Source organism: Heterodontus francisci, chromosome 3 (genome assembly GCF_036365525.1).
Source record: "Heterodontus francisci isolate sHetFra1 chromosome 3, sHetFra1.hap1, whole genome shotgun sequence".
In the NCBI taxonomy this organism is placed as follows: domain Eukaryota; kingdom Metazoa; phylum Chordata; class Chondrichthyes; order Heterodontiformes; family Heterodontidae; genus Heterodontus; species Heterodontus francisci.
In genome coordinates, this window is record NC_090373.1 from 53,132,769 (window position 1) to 53,146,376 (window position 13,608).

At 42.7% G+C, this 13,608-nt stretch overlaps 1 protein-coding gene across 5 annotated transcripts in view; it reads left to right on the forward strand.

Annotated features, from left to right (window-relative positions):
• allc (allantoicase) overlaps window positions 1-13,608 on the forward strand; it is a 64,419-nt gene that overhangs the window by 14,856 nt on the left and 35,955 nt on the right. For all 5 annotated transcript variants that reach the window (XM_068022338.1, XM_068022348.1, XM_068022357.1 and 2 more), the window contains exons 4-5: window positions 8,643-8,730; window positions 10,134-10,259. In XM_068022338.1, coding sequence (XP_067878439.1) covers window positions 8,643-8,730; window positions 10,134-10,259 — 214 coding nt within the window. The remainder of the gene's footprint in view (window positions 1-8,642; window positions 8,731-10,133; window positions 10,260-13,608) is intronic.

The following is a 13,608-nucleotide window of genomic DNA, read 5'->3' on the forward strand; positions in this document are numbered from 1 at the left end:
GTCTCCTTATTTAAGGAAGGATGTAAATGCTTTGAAGGCGGTTCAGAGGGAGTTTATTAGATTGATACCTGGAATGAGTGGGTTGTCTTATGAGGAAAGGTTGGACAGACTGGGCTTGTTTTCACTGGAGTTTAGAAGAGCGAGGGGAGACTTAATAGAAGTTTATAAGATCCTGAGCACTCTTGACAAGATGGAAGTGGAAAGGATATTTCCTCTGTGGGTGAGTCCAGAACTAGGTGACCTATGTTCTGATGAAAGGTCACAGACCTGAAACGTTAACTCTGCTTCTTTCTCTACAGATGCTGCCAGACCTGAGTATTTCCAGCACTTTCTGTTTTTATCCCTTTAAGGTCTTCTGGTTAGACCATTCTACATTTAGTATGCATGGACAGTGTGTGTGAGAGCTTGCTCCTCTATTGGTACTTGAAAATTGTGCTGGAGGCCTGCAACAGGCATACAACCCCAATTTAAATATATGAATTAGGCATCTGGCTGTTCTACGGGGGAGCATTGGCCACTCAAAAATTGAGTCAAGTGGGTCTTGGGAGGCCAGTGAGCAGTAGGTTTCTTTTTAACTTTTCGTCTGAATACCCTGTCACTTTTAAGCATGAAAGTGGCACTAGGCAGATGCAGGCCACTCCAATGTTTATGCATTCAACTTGACATTAGCATTTGGAATCATCTTTTGTTTGTTAGAAATTAGTCACAAAATCTTGATAGATGTACAGTATTCCCAATTAATACCCATCCAGGCAACTATCTGGATTCCACACCGAATCAAACTGGCTGGACATTTCCTGTTTTTTCCTGAAGTTATTAACCCCTTACATACTGCAACTAGTAACAAGGATTTCAAATCAATAATCCTTTAGTCACAGTAATATCCAACTAACTTACACCACAGTAGAAATTAATTATTGAAATATGATCTATCAAATGATTTTTTGGCACTCATTGGTTCAACAAATTATCACGTTAATCAGTTCCCAACTCGTTGTGCCTCCAGTCTGCACATCTCCCTCCAACTCTGCTTATTTCCTAGTACTAGTGGGATGTTTGATTTGTGTTGTGTATGTGTGTGGATGTTTTGTCAAAGTGATCCATCACTGCAATAAAGTAAAATTACTATCTTATGAAGGAAAAAAAGTAATTGAATCGTACTGTTTCTTTAATTAGAATATGTTTTATATCAATCACTGTTTAGAATTAGAACATTACAGCGCAGTACAGGCCCTTCGGCCCTCGATGTTGCGCCGACCTGTGAAACCATCTGACCTACCCTATTCCATTTTCATCCATATGTCTATCCAATGACCACTTAAATGCCCTTAAAGTTGGCGAGTCTACTACTGTTGCAGGCAGGGCGTTCCACGCCCCTACTACTCTCTGAGTAAAGAAACTACCTCTGACATCTGTCCTATATCTATCACCCCTCAACTTAAAGCTATGTCCCCTCGTGTTTGCCATCACCATCCGAGGAAAAAGACTCTCACTATCCACCCTATCCAACCCTCTGATTATCTTATATGTCTCTATTAAGTCACCTCTCCTCCTCCTTCTCTCCAACGAAAACAACTTCAAGTCCCTCAGCCTTTCCTCGTAAGACCTTCCCTCCATACCAGGCAACATCCTAGTAAATCTCCTCTGCACCCTTTCCAAAGCTTCCACATCCTTCCTATAATGCGGTGACCAGAACTGCACGCAATACTCTAGGTGTGGTCTCACCAGAGTTTTGTACAGCTGCAGCATGACCTCGTGGCTCCGAAACTCGATCCCCCTACTAATAAAAGCTAACACACCATATGCCTTCTTAACAGCCCTATTAACCTGGGTAGCAACCTTCAGGGATTTATGGACCTGGACACCAAGCGCTCTCTGTTCATCTACACTACCAAGAATCTTCCCATTAGCCCAGTACTCTGCATTCCTGTTACTCCTTCCAAAGTGAATCACCTCGCACTTTTCCGCATTAAACTCCATTTGCCATCTCTCAGCCCAGCTCTGCAGCCTATCTATGTCCCTCTGTACCCTACAACATCCTTCGGCACTATCCACAACTCCACTGACCTTAGTGTCATCCGCAAATTTACTAACCCACCCTTCTACACCCTCTTCCAGGTCATTTATAAAAATGACAAACAGCAGTGGCCCCAAAACAGATCCTTGCGGTACACCACTAGTAACTAAACTCCAGGATGAACATTTGCCATCAACCACCACCCTCTGTCTTCTTTCAGCTAGCCAATTTCTTATCCAAAGCTCTAAATCACCTTCAACCCCATACTTCCGTATTTTCTGCAATAGCCTACCATGGGGAACCTTATCAAACGCCTTACTGAAATCCATATACACCACATCCACTGCTTTACCCTCATCCACCTGTTTGGTCACCTTCTCGAAAAACTCAATAAGGTTTGTGAGGCACGACCTACCCGTCACAAAACCGTGCTGACTATCGCTAATGAACTTATTCTTTTCAAGATGATTATAAATCCTGTCTCTTATAACTTTTTCCAACATTTTACCCACAACCGAAGTAAGGCTCACAGGTCTATAATTACCAGGGCTGTCTCTACTCCCCTTCTTGAACAAGGGGACAGCATTTGCTATCCTCCAGTCTTCCGGCACTATTCCTGTCGACAATGACGACATAAAGATCAAGGACAAAGGCTCTGCAATCTCCTCCCTAGCTTCCCAGAGAATCCTAGGATAAATCCCATCTGGCCCAGGGGACTTATCTATTTTCACACTTTCCAAAAATTGATAACACCTCCTCCTTGTGAACCTTAATCCCATCTAGCCTAGTAGCCTGAATCTCAGTATTCTCCTCGACAACATTTTCTTTCTCTACTGTAAATACTGACGCAAAATATTCATTTAACACTTCTCCTACCTCCTCTGATTCCACACACAACTTCCCACTACTATCCTTGATTGGCCCTAATCTAACTCTAGTCATTCTTTTATTCCTGATATACCTATAGAAAGCCTTAGGGTTTTCCTTGATCCTATCCGCCAATGACTTCTCGTGTCCTCTCCTTGCTCTTCTTAGCTCTCCCTTTAGATCCTTCCTGGCTAGCTTGTAACTCTCAAGTGCCCTAACTGAGCCTTCACGTCTCATCCTAACATAAGCCTTCTTCTTCCTCTTGACAAGCGCTTCAACTTCTTTAGTAAACCACGGCTCCCTCGCTCGACAACTTCCTCCCTGCCTGACAGGTACATACTTATCAAGGACACGCAGTAGCTGCTCCTTGAATAAGCTCCACATTTCGATTGTGCCCATCCCCTGCAGTTTCCTTCCCCATCCTACGCATCCTAAATCTTGCCTAATCGCATCATAATTTCCTTTCCCCCAGCTATAATTTTTGCCCTGCGGTATATACCTGTCCCTGCCCATCGCTAAGGTAAACCTAACCGAATTGTGGTCACTATCACCAAAGTGCTCACCTACATCTAAATCTAAAGGCAGAGGTAGATAGATTCTTGAAAAGCAAGGGGGTAAAATGTTATTGGGGGTAGGCAGGAATGTTGAATATTCAGTTCAGCCACGAACTTAATGAATGGCATGGCAGGCTTGATGGGCCGAGTGGCCTACTCTTCCTAATTCGTATGTTTACCTAGCAGCAGTGGAGTGATCAGTATCCACAATCTGATTGGCTGTGGCCTTAACTGAGAGTTACCAGTTGAGGAATTAGATTTTTCACACACAATTAAACACACCATATTTTATAGTGACAAGCAGTGTGGAAGGAAATAATGTTATCGACTTGTACTGCTTGGGAAAGGCTGGACCAGTGAAATATCTTGATAAAATGATAAAATGCCGTACAGTGTAAGGTAGACGTAACATAATCTGCTTTACCTCATCTTACCCCTAGCAATCTTATTAGGGATTTACAGTAGGGCTTACAAAGACCTTGTTATCAATGAAAAACAAATTAGGTGAATATTTCATTATAACCAGTTCACCTTTCTTCTCATTATTAGTAGGGGTTCGGACCTTTTGGAAATCACTGCTTCATTAGTAGGAACCTGGTTGTCTCTCCCAATTGACATTTTTTGTATTATGTGGAAAATAAACTAAAGCTAATGTTGTGAAGCACAAGACATTATGGATAAGGAAAGCCATTCAACCCATATTAATTCATCCATCCAGACAACTTTCCACTCCCCCCATTGCTGGATGTAATTGTTTTCTAAGTGTTTCCATATTCTTTGCCAACACCATCCTGCCTCCCATGTGAAGTAAGTGCCCAGGATTGCTCAGTAATGCTAAGTATACAAAGGCCATGGAAAGGAGACAGCATTGTGCAGGCAACTTTATTTCACCTATTTCTAAACACTTCAAATTTTTTTGTATCTTTTCCCCTGCTAGTTCTCATGAGCCTTTTATATCATTATTATTTTTGTTGCCTCAAGCATCATTACAAACATGCAATGTGCTAAGCATGATCCCACAAAATGCAATGAGATGACTGACCTATAAATGTGATTGTTAGTTTTGTTTGAAGGAGGAATGAAGGACCCTGCTCTTCTTCATCTGGTGATACAGGGTGGGGGAACAGGGAACTTATTTACCACTTTAGCGCTTAGACATAAAAGCAATGGCCTTGGTGGAGTGCATAGAAGGAAATCAGGTAGGGAGGATTGTGCACTGGGAATGGAGTCTGCCTGATTTTTAATGCATAGGTGTAAATGTATGGGAATTGGGTGAGCTCTGTTAAAAGTATCTGAACCTCCTGCACCCCGCCAACCCCAGTTTCCATCTGTGCATTCTGCTTGAGATAGATGTCCAAATACTAATGAGAAAAATCTGTCCTGGCGCTTTCAATGTCCACTTGAATCTCTGGAACAAGCAGACAGGCATCAGTTTGACATCTCATCTGAAGGACAGCACAACTGCCAATACAGCATTTTCTCTCTTCTGCATTGGAATGTCGATGTTACGAGCTCACAGGACAACAGTCTTGCTTGTACTGTGTCTTTATTGAACTGAACTAGTAATGGTGCTTGCAGTAAGTGCCACATGGTAGAGGTCACATGACTACAGCAAGCCAGGAGGCACATTAGTATAGAATTGTATTTCTATCCCAAACACCCCCCTTTCATACAAAAAAAACAAACAAAAAAAATTGCATGCATTATCATTTACACTGTGAGATGCCCAAGTGGCTGAATTCGTGAACTGAGGACCATTGTCGCTCATCACAATGTTTGGAATGCCGTAAAGGCTGAAGTGTGTTTTCAGGCATTCTACAATCTCACCGGTAGTCATTGAGATCTACTGGTCTACCTGCCAGTCAGAATAATAGTCTACAGTGACAACATAATCAGTTCCTGCGAGAGTGAAGAGTCTACCCCCAGCTTTATCCATGGTCTGTCTGGGATGTCATGTGTCATCAGTGGCTCTTTAGCTTGCTTATCTTGGTACTCCTTACACACACTGCACTGGCTGATGTGGTCCTTGATTTCATTGCTCAGGTTTGGCCAGTAGAGCACTTCTCTTGCCTTCCCCAGACTCAACTCAATTCCTTGGTGGCTTGCATGGATGTGCTTTAGCATCTCTCCTCTCAACTCCTTAGGGATAATGACTCTATTTCCTTTGTACAAGATGCCACCTTAGGCTGTTAATTCATCTATGTATGCCCAACACTCTTGTGATCACAGGAGTGTCCTTGACGCTTTCAGGCCATCCTTTCATCACTACTTCTTTAGACACTTGGAGGGTTGAATCTTGTTGGGTAGTTCACTTGATTTGAGCAAGGCGCTTGTCTGTCAGATTCAATGTCTCTGCTGGGTTGATGACTTCCAGAACATGTCGAGCTGCAGCTTCATGTTGGATCTGGAAGATTTCACACTCTGTCGTAGCACCCTCTACTTTCTTTATAGGGAGTGCAACTCTCAACAGCATGTCAGTGATGTACATCTGGTTCCCTTGCTTGTATGTCACATCCAGATGATATCTCTGTAACCGGAGTAACATTCTTTGCGGACGCTTTGGAGCAGATAATAGCGGCTTGAGGAAAATGCTTTGAAGTGGCTTGTCTTTTGGCCTCGACTGTCACTTTGTCTCTTCCAAGTAGGTATTGACCAAAATGTTTACAGCAAAGACAATGGCCAGGCACTCTTTCTTGATCTGAGTGTACTGTCGTTCCATTTATGTTAACGCCCTGGATACAAATGCAATCGGTTGTTCTTACTGCATTAGGGTTGCTCCAAGTCCTGTCTCGCTGGCGTCACACTGCAGGGTCACTTCATCTTTTACATCATAGTATTTCAGCATTGGTGTTGCCGTCACGGGTTGCTTGATTTTAGTGAACACTACTTCTTGTTCTGTGACCCAGTACTACTGCACATCCTTGGCAGTGAGTTGACGTAATGGTTCACACTCCAATGACAAATTGCTCAAGAATTTTGCTAAATAGTCGATGAATCCAACAAATCGTTGCACTGCTTTTACATCTGTTGGTCGCTGCATCACTGCAACAGCTCTCACCTTTTCGGGATCCGGGCAAAGACCTTTCGCTGTCAGTACACGACCTATGTAATTGACTTCGGGCATCTTTAATTGCAATTTTATTCTTGTTCAGCTTCAGGTTCATCTGGCGAGCTCTGTCTAGCAGTCACACTAGATTTTGATCAAAGTCAGCAATGGCTTCTTCCATTGTGTCTCCACATCCATAAACTAACAGATCACTATAGCTTCCACTCTGGGAAGATCAGTAACTATCTCATGCTGTCTGCATTGATACTCCTCTGGAGCTGTGGAAATTCCAAACAGCATGCACAACCATCTGTATCTCATGAATGGTGTCCAGAATATAGTTAGAAAGCTGCTGCTTTCATTCGGCTTCACTTGCCAGTAACCACACTTTGAATCTCGGGTAGTGAAGACTTTTGCCTTTGCAAGTTGTGGTTGGTATAGGGTAGTGAGATCTTTTCAGAGCTTCATTTAGATCCTTTGGTTCGATGCATACTCTCTGCTTTCCAGGTTGTTTCACTGCTGCCATGCTGCTAATCCATTCTGTAAGAGCTGTCACTTTCTTGATCACTCCCTTCTTTTCCAGCTCTTCTATCTTGTATTTCAGGCTGGACTTGAAGGCAGCTGGAACTTTCCTCAGCAGAGATTGAATTGGTCTTACCCTCTCATCTGCTTTGAGATGAAATTCTCCAGGAAGACATCCTAAACCTGTAAATACATCATTGTACTTCTCTAGGATCTGTTCCGTGGTCAATGGTTTAGTGTGTTGCAACATGTTGCAAATCTCTTTTTGCACATTGAGGGTTACCAGTTCGAGCTTTACACTTGCTTCCGCTGAGATGAGTGATTGCCGTCTATGATCTGGAACTCCAGATCTTCATTCTTGACATTGCATTGGGCTGTCAGAGTAACTTGCCCTCTTGGCATCAGTATGGTGCTATCATATAGTTTATTTATTTATTTAGAGATACAGCACTGAAACAGGCCCTTCGGCCCACCAAGTCTGTGCCGACCAACAACCATCCATTTATACCAACCCTACTGTAATCCCATATTCCCTACCATCGACCTACACTATGGGCAATTTACAACAGTCAATTTACCTATCACCTGCAAGTCTTTGGCTGTGGGAGGAAACCGGAGCACCCGGCGAAAACCCACACGGTCACAGGGAGAACTTGCAAACTCTACACAGGCAGTACCCAGAATCGAACCCAGGTCCCTGGAGCTGTGAGGCTGTGGTGCTAACCACTGAGCCACTTCGCACAGGTCTAAGAATGTCATGATGTTGCATGTCGCATCGGTGTCTGTCTGGCACTTTATGGTGACCTGATTTTCTCCTTCTGCAGTCACAGACCATTTATCATCTATCGACCTGACTAAACCAACCTGTTGTATGGTGTATAGTGATTCACCAGAATCTTTGGCTGCTATCTCTCCAGTGGCCATCTGTACCTGCTTGTTGGGCTTCCTTCTAGTCAAACACTTGTGTGCAAAATGATTTGGCTTCTTGCAGTGAGAACACTGCTTTCCCCACACTGGACATGCCTTTTTTTTCTTTGTGAGATATCTTCCACAGTATTTGCATCCAGCCCTTTGTCCATGATCTTTCTGCACTTTGCATTTCTATCCCAAACAGTCAGCACAAGTGCTGTGCTAAGGTCTGGTTGTTAGCTTTGAATCCTTCAAACGCAGAGATGAGAATGCTACCAATTGAGAAAAGCCAACTCTAACTTCAGAAAAATACTGTGTAGTTCACCAGTGTGATGTTTTCCATTTCCCATACCATTCAAACTGTAGCCTCTCTGAGACTTCCTATTTAGCATCAATTACGGATAGTATTTTGCTGTACACCGTTGCTCACTCGGAAGATTAGGCTAAATTTCTGCCAAGTTCTCCCCTTTGTCTACTGTCAATGTCCTTGTTCTGGGGTTTCCAAAGCTTTTCCACTGAAGAGGTGACAGACAATCTGGATAACCCCTGCATACATAAATTCGCCCCTATTAAGCTTAAGCAAACTCATTTTATGTAGGATTCTTAGAGATGAGACTTTCATCCGATCAGTCTGGTTAGGTTTGAAATCAGGTCCAGGAAAAAATGTCTTAAATAGTGCACACATTCAATTCCTATATCTCAAATATTAAAACAAATTATTTTATAGCGAGATGTACCACAATGGAAAGCACAAAATTTTACAAATTTTGGCAAATGGATGGATGGCTGGGAAACCAGAAGAAAACGAATTCCAGGTAAGTTAAAATCTAAAGTACACAGATTTAATTTTAAGGAAAGCTTATGGTGTTTCTTTCAAGAGCCTTAGTGGATGGAATTCTGTAAAAACAGCTCTGTTTAATTTGATATATATCAAATTGATAACAAAGGAATTCTATTAAAGCTCACAAACTATGGATAACAGCCATGCCAAGTACATTAAGCCTCTGCAGAAGCCTGTGTAGCCTATAAAAAAAAGTAATCACCTGTTATGTGGTTTCTTTAATAAAGAGATAAGAAAGGGCTCCCCCCATTGGCTCCATTTGATACTGTATTAGCTATTGTGGAACTGAGCAACACAAACCAGGAAGATTCCGTGTTTGATCCTTGTCTGTGTTCAGTTAGCTGATCACAGCAAACGGCAGGGTTAGAGACATGATAATGGACAAAAAACCCCAGTCAGTATGCTTGGCTGTGATTTCTCCATGGTGAAATAGTTTACCAACACTTACTCATGGGTTCACACATGAAGGAAAGCTACTTGGGTGGGAAACTGGAAAATACCTGGCACTTATGGAGCTTTACTCTAGCATGACCCAGCGCTTTGAAGAAAGAAGGAGGAATAAAACTAGAGGGGATCGAAAGAGAATAAAAATTAAGTATTACAGCAGAGGCCTTTGATATTAGTGTTACACTGAAGGTCAGATGTGTATATTGGAGAGTTAATCATGCAGCAACTAATAATAATAACAACAGCTATTAGCTAAGCTGAGTTTGAATCTGGGTAATGGTTTTGAAAGCTTCAAACAAGGTAATGCCCCAAGCTATATGAATCTGATTTTTCAGGATATTTAGAATAGAAATTCATTGAAGAGATTGGACCACATTCTTGCCCATAAGAATTACCTCCTTATCCCGAATTCTTCAGTACCGTACAAAATTAGATTGTCCATCATTATTTAAGTATGTTCAGAATGTTCAGCTGACAATTTCGCTAGCTTCACCTTCCACCATTAAAAAAGTGACTCCACATTTACCTCACCGGCACCCATTGTAATTTCTAACTTTCTCTCCTCTGGTCCTCCATCTGCCTCAACATTGTTGCCTCTTATTAACTTGCTCTTGAAGAAATGTATTTCTGCTAGGAATGAACTTAGTATTCATTTACGAATTGAAATTGATCAAATTTGAACCACTTTATATATTATTTCCCCCTCAAATATACCCAGTTCAGGTGGCTTGACTTTGGAGTTGCCTATTTTTATTCCAGGTAAATACATGAATGTATGATAGTACCCCTGATGATGTCTATGCAATTGATTGCATCATTCGGAAATCAGAATCCCTCAAATTGTGCTTTAAGTCTGATTCTGCTGCAGCTTTTGTTTCCTCTGATGTATTAAAGTTATTCATTGTACGTCCACATGTTTGTATTTCCTAGGTCATGACTGGTGTATTATCAAGTTGGGTGTGTCCGGAGTCATACATGGATTTGATGTAGATACTTCTTACTTTACTGGCAATTATGCTCCTCGTGTGTCGATTGCAGCAGCATGCCTAAATGCTGGTTAGTAAGCAGTAACTTGTTTGACTCTACAACATTTAGTGGTATTTAGATAAAACCTCAATTCTGCAAAAGTATATGAATAATAATTTCCACTTAATCCCTCACAACTTTTTACCCCTCTTGAGCATCCACCCCATGCTACATAGCATTTGTGACTTAAGTGGGGGAGAAGACAGCTTCTTGCAGGTCTCTGCAAGTGGTGTTGCTAGGAGGAGGGATTTTGGTCCAACTCTGTAGACTGTTAACTGAAAAGGAAGAATGTGCAGGGCAATGGGGAGAAGGTGGGGGAGTGGCACGAGGTGAATTGCTCATTCAGAGAGCCGGTGCAGGCACAATGGGCTGAATGGCCTCCTTCTGTGCTGTAACAATTCTGTGTGATTCTGAGATGCTTGATTTTTCCAATTTATCTCTGAGGAACCTTTTTGTCTCCCTTAGACCCTTTCCACTTGAAATCAAGAACTCCTGCTGTGATAATCATTGTGGGGATTTACCGTACCAATGTTTTTCCTTGACACATTGAGATATACCATCAAGTGAACTAGTTTCAATCTCTTATATAATAAAAACAAGAAATGCTGGAACCACTCAGCAGGTCTGGCAGCATCTGTGAAAAGAGAAGCAGAGTTAACGTTTCGGGACAGTGACCCTTCTTTGGAACTGACAAATATTAGAAAAGTCACAGGTTATAAGCAGGTGGGGGTGGGGCAAGAGATAACAAAGGAGGTCTAGATTGGACCAGGCCACATAGCTGACCAAAAGGTCACGGAGCAAAGGCAAACAATATGTTAATGGTGTGTTGAAAGACAAAGCATTAGTACAGATTAGGTGTTAATACACTGAATATTGAACAGCAGCAAGTGCAAACCTGAAAAAAAACAGTGGGTAAGCAAACTGAACAAACTAAGATGAAATGAAATAAATGCAAAAAAAAGTAAAATGGGGGGCTGTCATGCTCTGAAATTATTGAACTCAATCTCTTCCCTGCTACAATTCGCAGCTGATATAGTACTAAATACCTTTTTATTTTCAGCTATAGATACAACAATGTGCAGAATGCACTATTAATTTAACCTTTTAATGGTCAATATTTATTCAGTTTATAATACTGCAGAACTGTCAAATGGTACTATTTGTGGACATTTTAATCATTTGGGAAAGTGACAGTTCATATATAACTTGTGAATATATGCATACATGGCGTAAGTAAACAAGAATGTTCTGAGACAGTAGCAAAAGTGTAAACCATAATAAGTAACAGTTTATTTGCAATTTAGGACAGTTCAACTTGAAATGAACTGCTTTGATCTTGGGCTCAGTTATTTTTGTTCAAACAATCAGACACAATGGGGTGAATTCTATGCAGCCGGTGGGGTTTCCCTCTAAGGACAGGGATCCTGCTTCCAAGAGCTGCTGGCCAATCAGAGGGTCAGCAGCTCAGCAATCCCAGCAGCGCCACCGGAAGCGGTGACCACTCCTGGAACTGCAATGATTACCAAACCAGGAATAGCCATTGACTGCAGGTAAGTGGTGGCGGGCTCCTTGGGACCAGTCAGACAGACCCCAGCGAGGGGTGGTTTGTTGAGGGCAAGGGGGTGGGTGGTGGCACAGGGGCATCCTTTGCTGCTGGGGTGGCCTCCATGGGCCACAAATTGACCAGGTTGGAGGTCCCCCCCCCCCCACCCCATTGGCCCACATGGAGGCCGCCTGGTGTTACTGGGTGGCCTCTGCATGTAAAATGCCAGCAATGGTGGGAAGAGGCCTTTACGTGGTCATTAATTGGCCAATTTAAGGGCTTCGATTGTCCTCTGGACAGGAAGGCATCCTCAGTCTTCCCAGCCCCTGACTAAATTCAATGCATCAGGAAGCAGACGGGCACTCCTCCCTCACCTTCTGTCGTAATTTTATGGGCCCTCCGCCACCTTGCCCATCCCTAAAGGGCTCATAAAATTCAGCCCAATGCATTTTCAGTTTCTTGCTAATAACTAACATACGTGCAAGTTTAGTTGCAAACATACTGTGGCACCCAGACTGGATTTCCTATTCATCTGGTTATATTTGTATTTTCGATAAAAAAAAGTAGGAACATGCTTCTATTTAGTGTATCTCACATAGACAGGATAATCCAAAGCACTTTACAGCCAATGAATTGCTTTTGTAGGCAAAAAATAGCAGATAATTTAGACACAGCAAGATCCCACAAACAGCAATGAGATGAATGATCAGTTACTTTATTTTTTGGTGGTGGTGTTGCTTGAGGGATAAATGTTGGCCAGGACCCTGGAATAATCTCCCACGCTTCTTTGAATTGTGCTATCTAATTTTTTATGTCCATCTGAGAGATTAAATGCGGACTTGTTTTAATATCTCATCCAAAAGATGGCACATCCAATGCTGCAGCACACCCTCAGTACTTCATTGAAGTGTCAGCCTAGATTATGTTCTCAGATGATGGACTGGGGTTTGAACACGTGCCCTTCTTAGGCAAGAGGGTTAACACTGAACCGGAATTTTATCATCACTTTATTTTTCAGGCCAGCATTTATTGCCCATCCCTAATTGCCCTTGAGAAGGTGGTGGTGAGCTGCCTTCTTGAACCGCTGCAGTCCATGTGGGGTAGGTACACCCACAGTGCTATTAGGAAAGGAGTTCCAAGATTTTGACCCAGCGACAGTGAAGGAACGGCAATATAGTTCCAAGTTAGGATTGTGTGTGACTTGGAGGGAACTTGCAGGTGGTGGTGTTCCCATGCATTTGCTGCCCTTGTCCTTCCAGTTGGTAGAGGTCGCGGGTTTGGAAGGTGCTGTCTAAGGAGCCTTGGTGCGTTGCTGCAGTGCATCTTGTAGATGGTACATACTGCTGGCACTGTGCATGGGTGGTTGAGGAAGTGAATGTTTGTAGATGGGGTGCTAATCAAGCAGGCTGCTTTGTCCTGGATTTATTTATTTTTTATTTATTTAGAGATACAGCACTGAAACAGGCCCTTTGGCCCACCGAGTCTGTACCAACCATCAACCACCCATTTATACTAATCGTACACTAGTCCCATATTCCTACCACATCCCCACCTTCCCTATATTCCCCTACCTATACTAGGGGCAATTTATAAGGGGCAATTTAGAATGGCCAATTTACCTATCAACCTGCAAGTCTTTGGCTGTGGGAGGAAACTGGAGCACCCGGCAAAAACCCATGCGGTCACAGGGCGAACTTGCAAACTCCGCACAGGCAGTACGCAGAATTGAACCCAGGTCGCTGGTGCTGTGAGGCTGCTGTGCTAACCACTGCGCCACTGGTGTCGAGCTTCTTGAGTGTTGTTGGAGCTGCACCCATCCAGGCAAGTGGAAAGTAT